Raw genomic sequence first — 21,197 nt, 5'->3', positions numbered from 1 at the left:
AACTGGTTGGTGTGGGGATAAAAACCCTACACATATGGTGTCATAGTGTTGAGTAAAGAAACATTTCTCTTCACCATCCAAACCCACTCTATTCAGTCTCACCCTGTCAATAAATGGCCATGCCACCCACCCTTCCTGTTGCTCATGCCAAAAGTCTTGGCCCTTTATTCCCCCCAACACACAGGTCATCTTCCATGCAGCATCATAGCCTCTCCGTGTTCACCTCTTCCATCAGCAATCAGCAACCTCCTCCCCGCAACAAGAGGCTGTTGTCTCCATTACCACTACAGCCTCACAGATGTCATCACTCCTGTCCTTGGGCCCCTCCAGCCTTTTCCAAGGTGTAAAGTGATCTTTCCAAGACCAATGTCCAATCACATCCAAATATTTGCTCAAATCCTCCAGAAATTTCCAACATTCTCAGAGTAAAACTGAAAAGTCCTTAAACAGCCTGTGCATTCGATCCCCTGGCTGCTCCTGATTGACCTCTCTGCATCCTCTGGCTCACTCCCACCTCCGACTCCTTGCACTTGGCTTCTCCCAGACACAGGCATGGCTTATCCCTCACTTCCCTCAGGAACCTGCCTGGAGGTCACTGTATCAGCAGAAGCCTCGACCCTGTGATCAAACAACCATCTCCTCCTCCCACCCCATGCTCCTTTTGACACTCCTCCAGTCCCTGTCCCATTTTTATTTTTCACCATCTTTAAAACATATATGTACTATCTGCTCATAAGCCCCAAAGGGCAGCTCTTTGTCCATTTTGTCCACTGCTCTATCTCAACACCGAAATATGCCCAGCCCACAAGTGTTCAACAAATAGGTTGTGAATAAAAACAGCTACCGAAAGTCTTGACTTAATTGATGCTTTCTCACTCGCATACTTCTCAGCACCTTGAACAACCCATGATGCACTGGGGGACTCCAAGAGGGGACACAGGACACAATATTTCCCAAATGTACTTGACTACAAAACTGTTTAAAACTTTTTTGCAAGGGAGGAGGAATCACGGCAGAAGAGAAGCAGACTATTCCACAGGATCAGTATTCTGGGGATATACATAGGATAACGCAGTTTGGCTCACCTTGTTCCATAAGGATGAAATAGTCCCCTGTCACCACACATTTGGGAGTGGTTCTCACCCTTTCCTCAATATCCACAGCACTTAGGATCTGATATGCAAAGGGGCTTCCCATAACGGAGACTAACACCTGAGCCAACCTGAGTTCCTCCCTGGACTCCTAGTTCCACCTCCCATTCCCAATACTCTGTCATTCTTAAAATCTGTCGCATACCCAGCCTCAGGGAACATAAAGGGGACATGCTCTGTAGACGATGGTGTGCAACCTAGGGTGTGATACCAAGTGGTGTGGGCCTCACCGTGCTGTTGATGCTGGCTAACAGCTTCCCATTAAATTCCACCATAGAGTACACAGCTCCTTTCACTTCCTTCTCGGCCACAGTCTGTAGCTTTCCTAAAGGGAGAAAGACAGACTCTGAGACTCCTTTCTTAACTCATCCAAAGAATCCTGATTCCCCCTGGCTCGAATTCCTGCTCCCAAACCACACATCAGAATTCAGGAAATGGAGTCAGTGTCCACTGGGGTTAGCCACCACCACAACTGTGAGCCCCAACATGATGTGCAGGGACTGCAGACTGTGCCTAAGATCTGCCTGCCCCCCCAAAACTGTTGATCCAAAGTCCAAGATGGAGACCAACTCTCATCTTGGCCATCTGAGCTGAGGTTTTTGGCTTGATAGCGAGTCTTTAGAACCATCTTATGTGGGGGAGATGAGAAGAGATGGATAAATGAACACGAAGCGCTAATACTGAGCAACCAAGGGGAAAGCAAATCTAGGACTCCTCTTATCTTGGCGACTAGACTTTCTTACTTATAGTTTACATCTCCCCTCATCTGCCTTTCAAAGAGTAGAAAAAGAAGAAGCACAAGCCAAATTTTACTTGTGTGTCTGCTCACTCCCCTCCCCCAAAATTTATTCCAACCATCAGCAGCCTGAGTGGAAGGAACAAAAGTGCTCAGGTCGTAGCAACTAACCCAAGCTCTTCTGCTGCTTAACTAAGCAAGCTCTGAAACCAAAATGGTTACTTTCCCAGAATTTTAAATCTCTCAATAGCTGGGGACTGTGCCCACTCACCGTCAGAATACTGAAAGACCACAATTCGACCTTGCTTGGGCTCTGCCTCTTCGGGATACACCATGGCTGTGCCCACAATGAAGTACGTGTTGGGGTCTTTGCCCAGCTTGCAGGAGACCAGGCTTAGAGCATACTCATTCTGCAGAAACTGGTGGGCATGAAGCACTGGAAGGAGAGCCAGAGAACATGACTAGCTGCTACTGATCCCCACACATGTGACCCTGTACTCCAGGGGGGCCTCAGCTTGGGTCCACGCACAGTGTCCAGCTCCTGTTCTTCCTATCTCCTCGGCCTGTCCATCCCTCACCAGCCTGTGCTGACAGGAGGCGGCCCAGCACCCTGGATTCCTGGCCAATCCAGAGGCCCCACCCCTCCTTTCTTCTCCTCCTAGAATGGTCTACCACAAGGTCTATCAAACTGTGGAATCGATCAGAGCCCAGAATAGACTGGTTCAGGGAGGACATAGGCACAAAATGACAGAAAAAGCTCATCTGTACCTTCAAAGGTATGCTGGTCAATGATGAGGAGATTGTGCACTTCCACCTCTTCTCCAAAGGAGGTCTCATGCGGTGCTGTGCTGCTGGAGAATAGCTTGCTGGAGCTAACGCTGCTGGACAGGGCCTGAGAACAGAGAACACACAGTCCCTTTCAAAAGCAGACCAGGCACTGGAAGCATCCAGGTGATGGGGTCAGCCAGGATCAGGGAACAGAAGCCGAGTCTGAATGAGGAAAACTGAAGGTTGGCAGCTCAAGTGGAACCTGAAGAACAGAGAGCTCTGGAGGAGAAGGTTCAGGGATGGAGGATATGGAGCCAAATTCCGTATAAAATTGACACAGCAGTCCAAAACAGAACAATCTAATGGTTACTAATTACCATTAAAACAGTGATGCCAACTCAATCAAACCAAGCTAATGAGGAACTAAGGTAACCTAATAAGGGGAGAGACTCCGTATCTCTCAACGGAAAGAGCAGGGTGCACATGAAATAGAAAGGTGTAAGAATCATATAACCTGGATTAAGGAAAGAAGTCTCACCACAGATGTTTAGGAGCAAGAAAAGCATAGAATATGTAATGTAAGACAATCAGCTAATACCTCCAATGAGTCTATTACATGGGGCTGTAAATTGTCCTACTATCCTCTGTATTTCACAAATGAGAATTTTAAAGTTTAGATTTACCCAAGGTCACACAGGCAGCGATAAACCTTGAAGCCAGTTCTGTCAGACTCCAAATCTCACTTCTTACCTATTATGCTATGCTGTCCCCAATTATGCACATCCCACAAAGTATCCAAATTGATGATGAAAGAGAATTATTCATCCTGCAAGGAAGGCTACAGAGTAGCAGAATCACTGACCACCACACTTATCCCCAGTTCTTTCCCCAACGCTCCGAGGGGGCCAAATCCAGCTCACTACCTGTGTTCACACTGGAACCCAACTACCTACCTGCTGTCTGTGGCTGTTTCTTTCATGGCACACTGGAGTAGTTGCTCCCTATGGTTGACAATGCTATACATATTACATGATCCTTTCCAGAAAAGTTTGTCAGCCCTGCTCTAATGCTATCTTTCTCTGTCCGTGCCCTCACCTGGGTGCTAGCACTGGGCCTCAGGGCCGTTGTGCCGCCACTTGTGTCTTGGACTTCGATCCGGCTGGAGAGGACCCCAAAGCACTGGGACACTTCCTGATAGCAGATCTTCCTGGAGAACAAGTGCAGACAGTGCCTCTGAGAACAGGTCTGAGAGGGGAAGCACCCCACACCAATAACCAGATCACTGTGTTCTGCGGCCCTCCTGCCCTGGCCCCCCGACCCTGGCCCTCACCTTGGAGACTCATAGAGGGGAACGGTGCGGATGTGCAGTTTCTGGATCTCGTCGATGGTGCCAATGGTGAGAGTGCTGTTGTTGGCCAGTGCCAGGCTGGAAAGAAGGGTCTAGGTTTAGACTGAGTAGACCCAAGAAAAGAAAGGATACTACAAGGTAACTCCACAAGGGGAAGAAAAACAAGACATAATTACACTAGCTTCCTGCGGGCAATGGTTCTCCACCTGGACTCATGCTAAAAATCACCTGGGGAGACATGACATATTCCCACTGCCACCCCCATCTTATTTATTAACAGGTCCAGCTGAGGTTTTTAACTGCTCTCCATTTAATGCTCTTGTGTAGCATTTGAATCTAGAACAGAGATTCTCAAATTACCATTTGCATTAGAATCAGCAGGAGGGCTTATTAAAGCAGACAGCCAGCCCCTACCCCTCCAAGGTCTGAGTTTAACATTTCTTATCTTTTTTTTTTAAGGACCTTATTTATTTATTCATGAGAGACACACAGACAAAGACAGAGGGAGAAGAAGGCTCCCTGTGGGATCAAGCTGTGAGACAAAGGAGAGGCTCAACCACAGAGCCACCCAGGCATCTCCCTGAGTTTACATTTCTAATGAGTTCCCAACTAGTGCGGTGGCTGCAGGTGAGGGACCATACTTTGACCAAGTCTTGCTTTAGGGGAATGATCTCTAAATCAGGAATTCTGAAACTTGACAACCCTTTGAATAACCTGGGAGGTTTTCTTGAAAATACAGATTCTATGGTCCAAACCCCAGATCTACTGAATCAGAATCTGAAAAGGATTCAAAAAAATATATACCTTTTAAAAAGTGTCCCAGGGATTTCTAATGGGTAGCCCAGATGTGAGAACCTCTGCTTTACGTTTCCCATCTCAGCTACTTACACTGATTTGACTTTGGGAAAAGGCTAGAGGAGGGTTTGAGGAAAACACCATGATGTCCTCAATCAATGGCTCCTGTTAAAGAAAGGAAAAGAGGCTCACCTGTCAGGATACCCATCAGAGTTGAGGGGACACATGTAGTTGACCTCCTTGAGGTTGACATTGGAAAAGACCAACTTGTGGTTGCTGCTGTAGATGACAGTGGGGCGGTCAGAGCAAGCAAAGACGTTGGTGGTAGAAAGAGAACGGAAAGTCCTCAATACCGTGGGCTGTGTGCCCAGAGTCACCTTCTTACGGTCGCTCAACAGGCCTATAGAAAGAATGGCATCAGGAGAAAGAAGGAAGGAAAGGAAACAAGACAAACAGCTGGGTTGTGAAGGTTCAAAGCAGTACTCAAAGGCTACGGCAACTCTACACTCCTTACTTCTCCAAAAGCCCTCCATTCAAAGTGTTATTCTTACCTGTCTCAATGTTGAGCCCGAAGTAGAAAAGTGCCCCATCTCCCAAGGCACAAAGGAGATAGTGGCTACTCTCAAAAGTGGTCATCAGGATGGAGCGAGGAATGATCTCTGTGGGAAAGGGGCACATTAAGACTTGCTCCATTTTCTCATTCCAACCTTCAAAAGATCCTTACAAAACACCTACCTCCACCCAGCATCTCTTTGTGCAGCAGCTCAAAAGACGGCAGCTTCAAGATACGTGCAGAGATGTCAGTCCACAGGCCAATGGCACAAAGAGGGGACAGCCCATTGCTGTCTCCCAGCGGCGTGATGTCCAAGCAGGCCACTTCATGTTCCATCTCTGTGTGGCTGAACAAAGATGAATATGGCAGAGGAAGGACCCTAAGGATGAAAGAAGCCCCAGAGAATAGGAGAGGAAAAAAACAGCAGACAGATAAACACACACCTGATCTGTCGGAGCTCCTGAGGATGGATCTGCAAGTAGTAGAGGGCCCTTCCCACAGCTACTACCACCTGGCTGCTGTTGCAGGAGGCCACACTGATGTTCTTGCCCTGAGGCTCCTTCCACTCACTGACCAGAGCTTTGGGTTCCTGAGAGACCAATCTCACAGATGCTGAAGTGATCTAGAAAAAGAAGAGCAAGGTCTCCAAGCATCTGCTGGGATCCATACACTAGTGGGAAGGTGGTAAACAGTGCCCTAGTGGAGCCCTAAAAATAAACTACAGAAGTCCTCTCTGCCATATGTATTTTTTCCCTAAACTCCTGCAACGATTAGTTCTGATAGATGCCATTTTTAGTTGAAGCCCCAAATCAGACAAGCTGAAGGCTGCTTCCAACTTACCTACCTGCAACCAGAAAAAAAGCAACTTGTTTTATTCTGATTAAGTCTTGGGAGAGGTAGCAATGGAGGAAGACCCCATGACTACCAGTCTAGCAGTTTTTCTCAACCCAAAATTTAGTCCTCTAAAACAGCCAAGTTCTTTACTGTGCATGAACCATTAAAATTATTTAAACCTTGCAGGTGTCTGGCTGGCTTAGTCAGTGGCATGAGTGTGTAACTATTGAGCTCAAGGTCATGAAATCAAGCCCCATATTGGGTGAGGTGATTATTTAAAAATAAAACCTTGAAAAATAAAATTCTTTAGAAAAGGCTATGAAAATATCTTGAAATACACTTTAAAAAATCTATTTCATCACTGACATAAAACAAAAAGCTGATTGATGACACTGTAACATATGTATCAATTCATCTTAACCTATCAAAGCTGACCTCCTATTAATAATAGATACATGAACTGGAACCAGTCTTTAGGCTTTAGTTAGAAAAACTCGCAAAGCAATGAATCAGTATCTGGGCACCTCCCACACTTGGTCCACAAACCAAAATAAACTTCCCTCTGGCTTTTATCAAATCTACCACTGCTAAAAGGAAGACCGAAGTGGATAAAAAGACGGAAAGAAAGTGCCATACCTGACACTGGCAAACATGGACTTTGGCCACAGTTAAGAAAAGTCAAGAGTTGAGGAGGGTATGCAGAAGTGAAGAATGCCAGGGGTCATTCCAAACTAAAATCAACCGGAGGTGGGCATGGTGCTCAGAAATCATGGCTAACAAGTGTCAAAAGGATATGTGACCCCATACTGCATATACAGATTTAAAGCAAATTCAAAACAAAGTAAGAGCTCTGGTTCTAATAATTTATGTGAAAATGCTGTCAATAGTCAAATATGGATGGGAGCACTAGGCCTAAAGAGGTATATATTATTACAAGGTAAGAAAAGTGTCTCAGAAAATAGAGCATGGTTAGTGCTAAAATGATAAACCAAAACCATAAAAAATATTATGATCCCAGTCTGTAAGAGAATGTGAATAAATACAACATATGTATATTTGTACAAAAAAAAAAAAGATAAAAGGAATAACTCCAAAGTTAAGAGCTGTTGTCTTCTCTGAGTGGTGGGTTATTGGGTAATTTTAACTTTTTTTTCTCTAGGATTTGTTACTTTCAGAGGCATAAGAATGGACTGTTGTGAGGCACCTGGGTGGCTCAGCGGTTGAGCATCTGCCTTTGGCTCAGGGCGTGATCTCAGGGCCTGGGATCAAGTCCCACATCGGGCTCCCCACAGGAAGCCTGCTTCTCCCTCTGCCTGTGTCTCTTCCTCTCTCTGTCTCTCACCGAGAATAAATAAATAAAATCTTAAAATAAATAAATAAATAAATCTTAAAAGAAAAAAAAAAAAAGGAACTCATAAAATCCTGCAGTGCTCTATACTGCACTCTAGATCAAATTCAAGTCCATGGGGCTTGCCCCATTCTCAGTTACTACCTGGATGAGTTGTTGATGAGCCACGTTGCCACAGAAGAAAGTCTGCTGATCATCCACAAAACCCATCAGTTCGGTTTCTTCCACTTCCTCTCCGTTTAACATGAGGACTCTGCAGGAGGAGGGAAGACTGGGTCAGCCAGACCTGCTCTCCCACCTTGCAACCTTGACAGGAGCATCTGGAGTAGGCGCCAGACTCACCCTTACCTTGTCTGGCCCACAAAAGAGAGCACCAAAGTGTCATCAGTCTCCCGGTTTGGGTCAGACCGCAGTGGCCACAGACCTGGAACAAAGATCAAGGATAAAGATGCAGAGCAGAGCCCAACACTCGGGTTGCCACATCTAAAGAAAGGCAGCCTGGCCTCAAGAAGGAGCAGGAACTTTGTGGAGTCCACACTGAAGCTAAAAGAGCCACTCTCTTCTTTCCTGGCTTTAAGATTCCAAAGAAACTATTTTTAAAACTGTTTTGAGCTTAATATTTTAAAGTTTTTCCTTTGATTCCAGATAGGATGATAACATTTCTAAGACTAAAAAACAAAATTTATCTTTAAAATGTGTACATAGAAGTTTCACTCCAGGAAACCCATCCCCCAAATAAGTCATCAATAGTCTCTTGTTCAGGGCAGCCCTGGTGGCGCAGCGGTTTAGCGCCGCCTGCAGCCTGGGGTATGATTCTGGAGATCTGGGATCAAGTCCCACGTCAGGTTCCCTGCATGGAGCCTGCTTCTCCCTCTGCCTGTGTCCCAGCCATTCTCTATCTCTCTCAATCAATCAATCAATCAATCAATCAAATCTAAAAAAAAAAAAAAAGGAAAAAAATAGTCTCTTGTTCATTCTTCAAAAAAAATTTTTTTTAATTTAAAGAATTTGGTAATCATTGTTTTACAAGTACAAATATAGGGGCGGCTGGCTGGCTGAGTTGGTGGAGTGTGCATGTGTGTGGGTCCAAGCCCCATATAGTATTTAAAAATAAAATTTATAAAAGGTTACACAAGGACACACACATATAAATAAAACCTATCATATACTGTTCTGCACTACGCTTTTCCATTTTATACTAAAGCCCTTATCACAACAGTACCTTGTTTTTGACAGTGACACAGCATTTAATTGTACAGATGTACCAGTTTTAAGTCTCCACTGATGGGCACTTTTTCAGTATTTTGCATATAACGCCACAACAAATGATCTTGTATTTACATCACTCTGTCTATATGAAGGTCTATGGGATTGATGCTTAGAATTAGAAATGTCCATAAATCACTAACTTAAATGCAGGTGCAGTTTTGGCAGAGTTTACCAATGTCTGCTTATCTCCTCCCAGCCTCACCCACACAGTGTTGTCAAGCTTTTGGATTGGATTCTGGTCACCTAGTATATAAAGAATGGTATCACCATTTGTTTTTTACTTTTAAAGATTTTATTTATTCATGAGAGACACACAGAGAGGCAGACACATAAGCAGAGGGAAAAGCAGGCTCCCTGCAGGGAGCCCGATCCAGGACTTGATCCCAGGATGCTGGGGTCACAACCTGAACAGGAGGCATACACTTAACCACTGAGCCACCCAGATGTCCCCCACTATTCAATTTTGGTTTTGGGGGTATTTTCGTTTTTTTTTTTTTTTTTTTTTAAGATTTTATTTATTCATCAGAGACATAAGAGAGACCCCAGGATCAAGCCCTGAGCCAAAGGCAGACACTCAACCACTGAGGTACCCAGGCATCCCCACTATTCAATTTTTATTTGCATCTCCCTTAGTACAAGTGAGGCCTGTTACCTGTCTTTGCCAATTTGGGGGCAAGAATTTTGGTGATCATGGGATGCCTGGGGGGGCTCAGTGGTTGAGCAGCTGCCTTTGTCTCAGGGAGTGATCTCGGAGTCTAGGGATCAAGTCCCACATCGGGCTCCCTGCATGGAGCCTGCTTCTCCCTCTGCCTGTGTCTCTGCCTCTCTCTCTGTATCTCTCATGAATAAATAAAATCTTTAAAAATTAAAAACAAATTTTTGGTGATCTTCTTTATAGAAATGTTTCAACATTAGGGAAACGAGGCCTTTGTCTATAAGATGGACTACAAACATTTTTATCTGGATTGCCATTTCTTATGACTTAGCTTTGAGCATTTTGTTTTTGCCGTGCAGAAGTCTTATGTTGTTGAATTAATTAATCTTTTCCTTTGCTTCTGTGCTTTTTGAGTCATAGTTTAAAAGGCCTTCCCCATTCTAAAATTATAAAGGGGGGGCATCTAGGTGGCTCAGTCAGTTAAGTATCTGCCTTCAGCTCAGGTCATGATCCAGGGGTCCTGGGATCGAGCCTCACATCAGGCTTCTTGCTCAGCAGGGAGCTACAGCTCCCCCTGCTTAAGCACGTGCATGCTCTTTCTCTCTGTCAAATAAATAAAATATTTTTTTAAATAAATAAAATTATAAAGGAATTTGACAACTTTTTTACTTTCATATAACTTCTTTTTTTTTTTATTTTAAAGATTTTATTTATTTATTCATGAGAGACACAGAGAGAGAGAGGCAGAGACAGGCAGATATTGCAGCAGGCTCCATGCAGGGAGCCTGATGCAGGACTTGATCCCGGGACTCCAGGACCATGCCCTGGGCCGAAGGCAGGCACTAAACCGCTGAGCCATCCAAGGATCTCCATGTAACTTCCTTTTTATATTAAGTCTAATCCATTTGGATTCTAGCAAGGTATATAAAGTACAGTATGTATCCAAACTTATCTTTCCCAGTTGATAACTCGGAACACCATTTATTAAACAATTTATTTTTTTTTTAAATCATCTTTAGGGCAGCCCAGGTAGCTCAGCGGTTTAGCGCTGCCTTCAGCCCAGGGTGTGATCCTGGAGACCCGGGATCGAGTCCCACATCGGGCTCCCTGCATGGAGCCTGCTTTTCCCTCTGCCTGTGTCTCTGCCTCTCTCTTTCTGTGTGTCTCTCATGAATAAATAAAATCTTTAAAAATATAAAAATAAATAAAAAATCATCTTTATCTCACTGAACTGAGATACTACCATCAGCATACACTAAATTCCCACAGGTCTATTTCAGGACTTGTTTTTTTAATTTCTGGATTTTAGAGTCTGCTCAAGCAAACTCTGCCTATTAGTGCACCAAAACTATACTTTAATTTACTAAGGTTTAAATGGTATGTTTTAGTATCTGGTAGGGCTAGTCCTGTCTCGCTGCTCCTTTTTAAGTCTTCCTGGCTTTTCTTGCTTCTTCCTTTTTCCATTTGGACTTCGGCTTATCTAGGTCAAGAAAAAAACCTCTTGATATTTTTATTGAGATACATTTAATACAAAAATAGGTCAAATAGAGATCACTTTATAATTTAATTTATAGGACCCTGATATAGTTTTCATTTGATCAAGTCTATCCTTTGAATTCTTAAGGAGTATTTTAAAGTTTTTCCTGTACAGGTTTTGCACATTTCTTGTTCAATTTATTCCTTGGTATTTTACCTTTTCATTACTATTGTAAATTGGCTCCTTCCCCTCCAACTATACCTTCTATTTTTTTCTTTTTTTTAAAGATTTATCTGAGAGAGTGAGAGAGAAAGCACAAACACCAGAGAATGGCACAGGGAGAAGGAGAAGCAGGCTCCTCACTGAGCAGGGAGTCAGACACGGGGCTGAATCCCATGATCATGACCTGAGCCAAAGGCAGACGCTTCACTGACTGAGCCACCCAGGGACCCCTTGATTGTACCCTCTAGCAGACTGTGTTTTCATATGAATGCTATTGATTTCAGTACATTAATTTTATACCTTGCTGCCTTAATAAACTGTCTAGTTTTCAGTCGATTCTCCTAGCTTTTGTACTTTTATGATCTCTTCCTAATTCATAACTCTCTATTTCTTTATTTACCTGTTCCTATCCTCTTATTACCTGATAGTCTAATAACTTTTTCCTTTTTTTTTTTAAGATTTTATTTATTCATGAAAGACACAGAGGAGAAAGAGAGGCAGAGACACAGGCAGAGGGAGAAGCAGGCTCCATGCAGGGAGCCGGACATGGGTCTTGATCCCGGGTCTCCAGGATCATGTCCCGGGCCAAAGGCAGGCTCGAAACCACTGAGCCACCCAGGGATTCCCTAATAACTTTTTTTCTGATGTGCCTTCTATTTGTACCTATGATTTTGCTTTATGATTCAATCTGATCATTTTCTTGTAATAGGTGAGTTTAGCCCGTTTATATTTACTGATACTTGCCAGATAGATCATACATTCATGCAGATGTTTGATAACAGTTCTGTCATATTACCTTGAGTCATGTCTACTATTTATACATAAAAATCTTTCACTGGGACGCCTGGGTAGCTCAGCGGTTGAGCGTCTGCCTTTGGCTCAGGGTGTGATCCTGGAGTCCTGGGGTCAAGGTCGCATCAGGCTTCCTGCATGGAGCCTGCTTCTCCCTCTGCCTATGTCTTTGTCTCTTTCTCTGTATCTTTCATGAATAAAATCTTAAAAAAAAAAACAAAACCTTTCACTATATAGTCTTTCTTTGATCTTTTTGATTAGTATAGCTCTCCTGGAATTTAGGTTTGTATTTTTGTTCCAGAAGTTACTACCTAAAAAAAATTTAAAAAAAGAAGTTACTACCTTTATACTTACACCTTTGTATGATATTCTATGATATTCTCAGTCTCCTCTTTTTTCAGGGATTCTATCAGTTCCCTTATAAAAAAATTAGACTTAACTTACAAATGTTTCCTTTCCATGTCTCTACTCCTTATGCAATTTTGGTCAACAACATATTTTTTCAACTTTACTTGCTTGGCACCTTTTTAACTTTTTTAGAGATTTTATTTATTTATTCATGAAAGACACAGAGAGAGGCACAGACACAAGCAGAAGGAGAAGCATCCCTCCCCTGCAGGGAGCCCGATGTGGGACTGGATCTTGGGACCCTGCGATCATGACCTGAGCCAAAGACAGATGCTCAACCTCTGAGCCACCCAGGCATCCATTTGCACTTTTAAATACGTTTAAGCTTCTACCATTTATTTCTCATTGAGACTTTTTAAAAAATTCTTCATCTGACCTGCTTTCCTCTAAGCTCTCACTCATGTGCCTTTACAACACCTAATGAGGCCAAAAGCCAAGGTCACTTAAATAAGATTTGCATCCTATGTCTACCAAAAGGTTACCTTTGATGCCTGGTAAGTCAATGCTGGCATGCTCATGGATTCCGATTCCATTCCGGATGATCCGCAAGGAACCTTCCTTGAAAGCCCCAGAGCAAGTAACCAGCTGCAAGCAGAGAAAAGGTTTCTAAAAAACTACCTTCAGAGCCTGGGGCCATCATACTGATGCCTAGAAGATAAACGAGCTATACCTAAACCCAAGGACCCTTTCAGCAGAGCTAAGTTTGAGGAAGCCGACTCAACAGAGGCTGATTTCCAAGTCTCTCAAATTTACCAAGCAGATAGGACATCTAGTCCAAGAAGCAAAGAGCAACTACCACTGCTCCTAACAAGCAGGCTTCCATCCTTGAAACCTAGTCTACTAGAAAGATCACAGGATCTGGAATCGGACACACCTGCCACTTGGAGGTTATGTGACCTTGGACAAGTTACTTGATTTTTTCCTGCCCCCAAGCCCTCTCACTTCTTAAATGGTCAAGAATTCCTATCTAATTAGGGTATTCATGTGATCACAGATGATGTATATCAGTATCACAGGCCAAAAGATGCACTCAATAAAAGGCAGTTATCCTTGCATCACTGGGATTAATGAGTTATGCTCTTAAAAGTTATCTTCAGTGGGCATGCCCTACTCCAGACAGGCAAATCTTAGAGGACATGGTTTGAGTGGGTGTATCAACTATCCATTTCTGGGAATGATCTTCTTACCTGTCCCTGTCCCTGCCTCTCCAGGTCCACCACACACATATCCACAATGGGTCCTAAATTGGTAAAGGTTTCCATGGCCACTACATAGGAGCCTTGTTCATTGCTGTCAACATTGAGCTAAGAAGAAAAAAACAGTTAGTGCTGGAATGCTCCTAAGAGAGCCACCCTAAAGAGGTTATCATCCAAAAGAAACTCTCAATCCTTTTAGATCTGCCCTTCTTGTGCTCCACTGGATGCTTCAAGAAGGGGAATGCTGACTAAGGAACATGGTTGGCCTATAGGAGATCCACTCATTATTCAGGGATTTCTCATCTGTGAGTCCCATGGATTATTATTATTTTTTTTAAGATTTTAAAATTTATTTATTCATGAGAGACACAGAGAGAGGCAGAGACATAGGAAGAGGGAGAAGCAGGCTCCCTGTGGGGAACCCGATGTGGGACTCGATCCCAGGACCCCAGGATCACGACCTGAGCCAAAGACAGACACTCAACCCCTGAGCCACCCAGGTATCCCCCATGGATAGATTTCAAAGCAGCAGGTTGGAAATTAAAGCGTTCCCATGCGTTTTTTGGCAGGAAAGGTCCAAAGTTTTTGTCTTCTAGACGTGATCTGAAACATTAGACTATGGTCTACTTGAAGTTAGAAGTTGGGTCCCATTTATCACTGTATCCACTATGCCCAGCACCTTGCCTGGCACATCTATTGAATGAACTTTTAAGGCAAAGAGCTAGTCAGGGGAGGATGTGAAATCAGCCAAGAAGAAAGCTGCATAGTACAGATGTGGATGAACCGAAGAAATTCTGAGAGGCTCCAAACATAGGAGAAACTTAAGGAAGAAGCAGTGGAGGTGGCAAAGAAGCAGCCAGAAAAAAGAAAGTGTCTTCTCACCTTCACAAGCTGGGAGTCCCCAAGGCGAGACCCAACAAACACAACACCATTATCGAGGTATGTCAAGCATTCAGCAATAGAAGTCTAGAAGAGAGCCAATGGAATGAGAGACATTAGAACCGATACCCCATGACGCAAAAGCAAAATGTCCTACCACCTCGTGAACATCTGCTAAGAAAATGAACAACTGCAGCCATGAGTCCCAAAACGATTCTCCATTTCAAAACCTCAGTTCATACTAAACAAATGTTCCTAAATCTCTGAAGTTTGTGACTCCATTTACCACATCCTTACTGTCAGGAAGATCTATACTTTATCTTGTAGGTACCTGCTCCAAGTCATCATTTTAATCCCAATGGTTCCAGTCTCCTCAAAATAATTAGATACCTCTACAATTCACTGCATCATTCATAAACTTTGGGGGGAACTTCTTCCTGGAATTGAATATCAGCATTAGATTAATCTTTAATTCTGAATGGTATCCTTTTTATTTCTCTTCCTTTTTATTTTTATTTTTTTCTCTTCCTTTTTATACTTGAGATAGTGCTCAGCTGTCTGTGAAATTCTTTAACATCTAACTTATTCAAAATCCAACTTCCATAGCAGGACTGACCATTTGTTTGCTAGGTGCTAAGGAGTACAATTCCCAGTCTCACACTGCTCACATTGAGTCGCATTCCCAGACTCACATCTGGGGTCACTGGGCCCCTAGGAGAATGTAGCAGAGCAGGGACAATTCCTACCTCTCCGAGGAGCTCCACACGGAGATCTTTGAGGGTGACAGTGCCATCCATCTGTTCCTCCTTCTCCAAAAGCAGCATGAAGAGCCTTCCCTCCATGTCTCCCAGCAGATAGCGGGAACCATTGGGGTCCACACGATTGTGACACACAATTGTGCTTTGCTGCCAAGAGGGAAGACATGGTCATTATTACTATTTTTTTTTTTTTAAAGATTTTATTTATTTATTCATGATAGACATAGAGGGAGAAAGAGGCAGAGACATAGGCAGAGGGAGAAGCAGGCTCCATGCAGGAAGCCTGATGTGGGACTTGATCCCGGGACTCCAGGATCACGCCCTAGGCCAAAGGCAGGCGCTAAACCGCTGAGCCACCCAGGGATCCCCAGACATGGTCATTAGACATTAAATCTACCACAACCAAAGAGCAAACCCTCGTGAACCACTCCCTTTACCAAACCTATCCATTTCACGAGCAAGGAATCCACTTAGCTAAGACTACCTGTGTGAAGTCAATTTATTCTGAAGACAACTTTCTGAGGAACTCAATATACCTTAAATGTTTATTTACATCATTTCACTGGAAAATGAAAATATATAGAAAGTAGGAAGCAGCTTGAAGTATTTATTGGACTATGGATACTAATTCAGATTTTGTTATTTATCCTCACTACTACTCATTACCTCCCACTGTTTTTTTTCTTTTTTTTTTTTTACCTCCCACTGTTAATGTTACCATAGATTTTGTTACTTAGGCTTTAACTTAATCTTTTTATTAATTCTTAAAACTTGAAACGTTAAAGTTTAAGACTTTTATAACTAATTTTTTATGTCTATATAACTTATAGCTACATTATCTGCACATGACTTGAGCTCTGAAAACATTGAACAAAATTTGCAAAATTCTCCCCTCCTTCTTAAAAAGTTGCCCCAGTCAACGGAAAGGGTAAACCTACTTTCATTACTACTTCTTTCTCATAGTTAGCTAGCAAGCTATCAGTAAGCAAAACCAGGCCAATCTCTTTGTATTCCCAATGACCACCACAGTATCTTTCACACAGCAAACACTATGACAGACATCTTTAAGCGTCCCTTTGACAAATGAGGAGAAAGAGAGAAGCAGGGTAAGAACAAGGGTGAAAAACAGAGGAGGGAAAAGTAAAAGACCACTGCTCACCTTGATGATAGGAGGAGCAATTGCCAGGTATTTGTCACCATTGTGATAGGTGATTGATTCCTGTCCAATGATGATGGCCCCTCCGAAGGGCTCTGGGACTACAGGAGGAAGGGCAGCATTAGAATGCTCAGCACTTTGGACCCGCCAAGCCCTACAGCAACAAGGGCACTAATCCAGCCAGCCATCTCTGAGGCAAACCTTCAGACAATTATAATTTTTTAAAAATACAGCAAAGTCCAGGGAACATGATAGCTTTAACTGAGATTGCTGGCTGAGAAATTTTAGGCTGGCATTATCTAACCTTAGTAGTATTTTAATTGTCACTCTGTTAGTGCTTCTGAGTTCCTAGGGATGAAGAGTCTTCTCTGTGCTCTTCCACCTGCATTCCTCCCCTTTTCTCTCCGAAACTTTGATCCTTTCCAACTCGAAGCTTTTATTTTTCTCCTTGTTCCTTAGCTTAATTTCCCCCATTATGAGGGCCACCATGTAGAAAAAGCAATTTTCACTTGAGAGTTTTAAAACTTCTCCCCTAGGTGAGCCACATAACATAATGTTGTGACAGGGATACAGGATAAGAAGCAAAGAGGCCTGGAGTCGGGCCAAGGCTTTGTCAATGAGGCACAGGCATGGGCAAGCCCCACAGGCCAGGCTTCCTCAACTGTGAAACAGTCAAGATTAGATAAGTTCTATAAGGCCGCTGCAGTTTTTAAATGTTATGCCCAACAAAAACATAATGAGAACAATTTCTGCAAGCCACTCTGCAAATCAAACTCAGGGTTTTGTAGCTAATCCCTCCACCCCAGATAAAGGAAAACTGTACTTTTTGGAAGTAAAAAACAGACAATCCCAAAGACAAAAATGGGAAAAGCAAACGAAAGTACATTTAGAAAAAGGAGACCTCAGGACTGCTGAGTAATGCATGTGCATAATAATAATAGCACTTGAGCACTGAAACGAAGCAGTGAAGGTGAGGCAGGAACAAGGGTAAGGAACAGGCCCAGACCTTGTGTGGGGGCACATTTCCAAAACCCCAACCAACCTGCAATCACCATGGAAGCTTCAGCTTCTACATTTTCCTGTTTCCAAGGGCCCTTATTGAACTCCTTCTCTCGGAGAGACACCTCGTAAGTTTTCACATGCCGCCCCTGAGGGTCCTAGGAGAGGAAAGGTGGAGGGTGAGTCCTTAGGACAGGGGAAACCTAAACTGGAAAGGAGTCCTGAAAAGGACAGACCACTACCAGCCAGCATCTGACCATCCCATCACGGTGGCCTTAACCATCCCGACCCATCCGTAAGTTGACAGCCACCAACTAAGGCTATGACTGGGTAGATGGAGACTCAGACCTATTGTTTCTAACAATTCAACCAACCAAGACAGACTTAAAAATTAGAAAAATCAATCTGGCATACCATACTAATCACCATAAGAAATACAATATACGCACTTATATATGTGAGTACATACAAGATGTGTGTATGGTCTATATTCCTTGGCCTCAAAGAACATATGAAGTAGCTTTAAAAAAAAAAATCCACTGAGAAGCTAACTGCATTTAAGAGATTAAAAAATTTGTTTGAGGGGTGCCTAGCTGGCTCAGTCGGTAGAGCTAGCAACTCTTGATCTCGGGGTCGTGAGTTTGAGACCCATGTTGGGTGTAGACTTTAAAAAGTTTGTTTGATACGATTCTTAAAAGCATTCTGACAGGATGACAGTAGGGAACAGAACATATTGCTCGTCTACAGTTAACTAAAACATCCAGTCCTAACTTTGTCAACACCATCTTCTCTTCCCCCCTCTCCTTCTGAATCATGACTCAAATCAGTGCTAAGGCTGTCAAAGTCACCTCTGAGAGACTGAAAGAACAGAGAGAGATGGCCTTCACAAAGGCCAGATGAAAGCCTAAGAAGTTATGGAAAGAATTCAACAATGTGTTTCAGGGCAGGGGCCACATCTTAATCACTGTTTATAGCTCCTGACACACTTAGAATGACTGCCTTTCACACAGTAAATCCTCAAATATTTACCAATATTTGACTTTTTTCACAAAACAGGAGATACTCATTTTTAGTTGATGAAAGATCTTCCCATCAATGACCAAGGGTAAGACTGAACTTCAGGAAAAGTTCAAGCTGGGGTTTGATTTGGGCCCCTGAGAGGGAGAGAGAGAGAGAGAGAGACCCACACCCACACAGGAATGAAGATCGGTCACAACTGGCAGCTCTGAGGCTAAGAACACAGGGTCAGCCTTGAAGAGCCAACATCGGTATTTTAATAACCTGGTATTTACAAAACTGAAGAAGGGAAATTCTAAGTTGTTGTTTGTTTGTTTTGAAGATTTATTTACTGGGCAGCCCCGGTGGCTCAGCGGTTTAGCGCTGCCTTTAGCCCCGGGCGTGATCCTGGAGACCCGGGATCGAGTCCCACGTCGGGCTTCCTGCATGAGCCCGCTTCTCCCTCTGCCTGTGTCTCTGCCTCTCTCTCTCTCTCTCTCTCTCTCTCTCTCTCTCTCCTCTCTGTGTATTCTCATGAATAAATAAAATCTTAAAAAAAAAAAAAGATTTATTTATTTATTTATTTATTTATTTATTTATTTATTTATGATAGACATAGAGAGAGAAAGAGGCAGAGACACAGGAGGAGGGAGAAGCAGGCTCCAGGCAGAAGCCCAATGTGGGACTTGATCCCAGGTCTCCAGGATCATGCCTTGGGCTGCAGGTAGCACTAAACCACTGCGCCACTGGGGCTGCCAAAATTCTAAGTTTTTATTTCAGCTCTGACTGTTATTTTTTTTATTTTTTATTTTTTTTATTATTTATGATAGTCACACAGAGAGAGAGAGAGAGAGGCAGAGACATAGGCAGAGGGAGAAGCAGGCTCCATGCACCAGGAGCCCGCCGTGGGATTCGATCCCACTGCAGGGGATTTTGTTTGATCTTGCTTACTGTGTTTTAACAGTCAGAGCTGGGGATCCCTGGGTGGCTCAGCGGTTTAGCGCCTGCCTTTGGCCCAAGGCATGGTCCTGGAGTCCCGGGATCAAGTCCCACATCGGGCACCCTGCATGGAGCGTGCTTCTCCCTCTGCCTGTGTTTCTGCCTCTCTCTTTCTGTGTCTCTCATGAATAAATAAATAAAATCTTTAAAAAAAAAAAAAATCCCCTGCAGTAATTTCAACCTCATTCAAATGAACTTCATTTCAACCAGCTTCTGAACTCTTAACACTTATGGTGACACTAAAAAACACACAAAAATACATCAGTGTTTTCAATACTTAACACAACTATCAAACGTACCCACACACAGCACTTGGATTCGGTCTAGGTTTCCTTCCACCATTTATTCAACCATATGTAAGTGAAATGACCTCACGCTGCATGGCTCTTTGTTTAAAAGGGTAAGATTTTACCAAGATACAAGTAAGTTAGTCTGATGCTCTGCCACCCCGCCCCCACTTAACAAATCTGGCTCAGAGAACAGCTGCCCAGGATCAGCTCTGCTAAAGTTTTAGGCACAGACTAAAATAGAAGTCAACAGCCAACAAGTCACCAGAAAGGGAATGCTGGACAAAACGCAAACCTCTCCTTAGAAGACATAAGTAAGGCATGACTGAAATGTTTTTATTTTGCTTATAAGGCCAATTTCTAGATCATTTCTCTACAGTATGTTTTAATAATCCCCTAGCATGCCGTTAAGAGACTCAAAGTATAAACTGGGTCACCCTATAAAATCTCCAAGGTCCACAAGAATGTAATCTCGAGATTAAAACCTGCTATCAGCGCCAGAGAGCTTCCTGCCTCATTAAGTACTACTGCACTAGAGACACAACCGAAATCGGACCCATATTAACTATACCACTTAAAACATTTCCAGAGGAATACATTAAACTACCCTACTACCAAAATCCAGACAGTCCAATTAGCGAAAATCAACGCCCACTATGCAAAATCACATAGCTGCTCCCTCTCTCTCCTCCGGCTCTGTACCTGGTAGACAAAGCAGATGGTAGGTGCTTGGCAACCATATAGGAACTTGACATCGATGACATGCAGCTCCTCGAGGCGGATGTTAAAGGCCTTGAGCTCTTTATTGTCCCGGTCTAGCGGAATAACCTTGAAAAGGCCATCATAGAGTCGCAGGCCAATCATCCGGCACTCAGGGTCAATGATGCCAATAATGCCAGTCTCTGAGGGGCGGCCAATACGGTCCTGAGAAGTAAAACTGGGGTTAGGGAAGAACCTCAACATTCAGAGTAATAGAAGATACGAAGCATCTCTTCCCTAAGATGATTTTCAGGGTGGGAATAAAACTAGTGGCATCCACTTGACATGCCACGGAGCCCACATGTTAATGCACATCTTTTTACAAAAACACTGAGTCTCAATGAATTAGTACCCTGTCCCCTGGATTCTTCCTTTCTTTGTAAAAGCTCAAACCCTTAGTGTTATCTCTGTTTCTCTGATCACAGAGAGAGCTGCCCCTAGCAGTTCAAGTTTCTTTTTTTGAAACATGACGGCTCTACCCCCCAAAAACTCTCATCAGTTTGAAGCAGCCACCTCACCTGGACATTGCCATGGGCTCGCGTTATGATATCAATGCTCTCGCCACTCTGCTTATATTCCAGGATGCAGGCATTGTATTTAGCTGTCAGGATAAAGAGTAGGTCCTTGCTCTCCCCCTGGAAACCAATGTAATATCATCAAAAGAAGTTCTTTTTCAAACAAGGATACCTACCCAGCCTCTAAACATCTTTCTTTAAACATGCTAAATTTTTTAACAACTTTCTTTTCTCCCTAAGAGAAAAGTCCATAGTGAGTAGGTAACACACACCCTTAGGGTGTGTGCAAAAGGCCAG

General features: G+C 43.3%; 1 protein-coding gene across 1 annotated transcript in view; it reads right to left on the bottom strand.

Moving 5' to 3' along the window:
* The window catches only part of DDB1 (damage specific DNA binding protein 1), a 32,679-nt gene that overhangs the window by 8,750 nt on the left and 2,732 nt on the right, over positions 1-21,197 (bottom strand). The window contains exons 3-21 of the mRNA XM_025446546.3: positions 20,904-21,020; positions 20,329-20,550; positions 17,388-17,502; positions 16,349-16,446; positions 15,178-15,336; positions 14,435-14,518; positions 13,544-13,660; positions 12,839-12,941; positions 7,882-7,957; positions 7,678-7,786; positions 5,795-5,973; positions 5,534-5,697; positions 5,350-5,457; positions 4,991-5,198; positions 3,986-4,081; positions 3,751-3,862; positions 2,656-2,779; positions 2,159-2,323; positions 1,382-1,476 (exon numbers count right to left, since the gene is read on the bottom strand). Of these exons, the coding sequence (XP_025302331.1) occupies positions 1,382-1,476; positions 2,159-2,323; positions 2,656-2,779; positions 3,751-3,862; positions 3,986-4,081; positions 4,991-5,198; positions 5,350-5,457; positions 5,534-5,697; positions 5,795-5,973; positions 7,678-7,786; positions 7,882-7,957; positions 12,839-12,941; positions 13,544-13,660; positions 14,435-14,518; positions 15,178-15,336; positions 16,349-16,446; positions 17,388-17,502; positions 20,329-20,550; positions 20,904-21,020 (2,451 nt within the window). The remainder of the gene's footprint in view (positions 1-1,381; positions 1,477-2,158; positions 2,324-2,655; positions 2,780-3,750; positions 3,863-3,985; positions 4,082-4,990; positions 5,199-5,349; positions 5,458-5,533; positions 5,698-5,794; positions 5,974-7,677; positions 7,787-7,881; positions 7,958-12,838; positions 12,942-13,543; positions 13,661-14,434; positions 14,519-15,177; positions 15,337-16,348; positions 16,447-17,387; positions 17,503-20,328; positions 20,551-20,903; positions 21,021-21,197) is intronic.

The sequence above is a fragment of the Canis lupus genome, chromosome 18, assembly GCF_003254725.2.
Source record: "Canis lupus dingo isolate Sandy chromosome 18, ASM325472v2, whole genome shotgun sequence".
Classification (NCBI taxonomy): Eukaryota; Metazoa; Chordata; class Mammalia; order Carnivora; family Canidae; genus Canis; species Canis lupus.
Note: the sequence above shows the minus strand (reverse complement) of the source record. Positions and strands in the feature narration are given on the sequence as shown.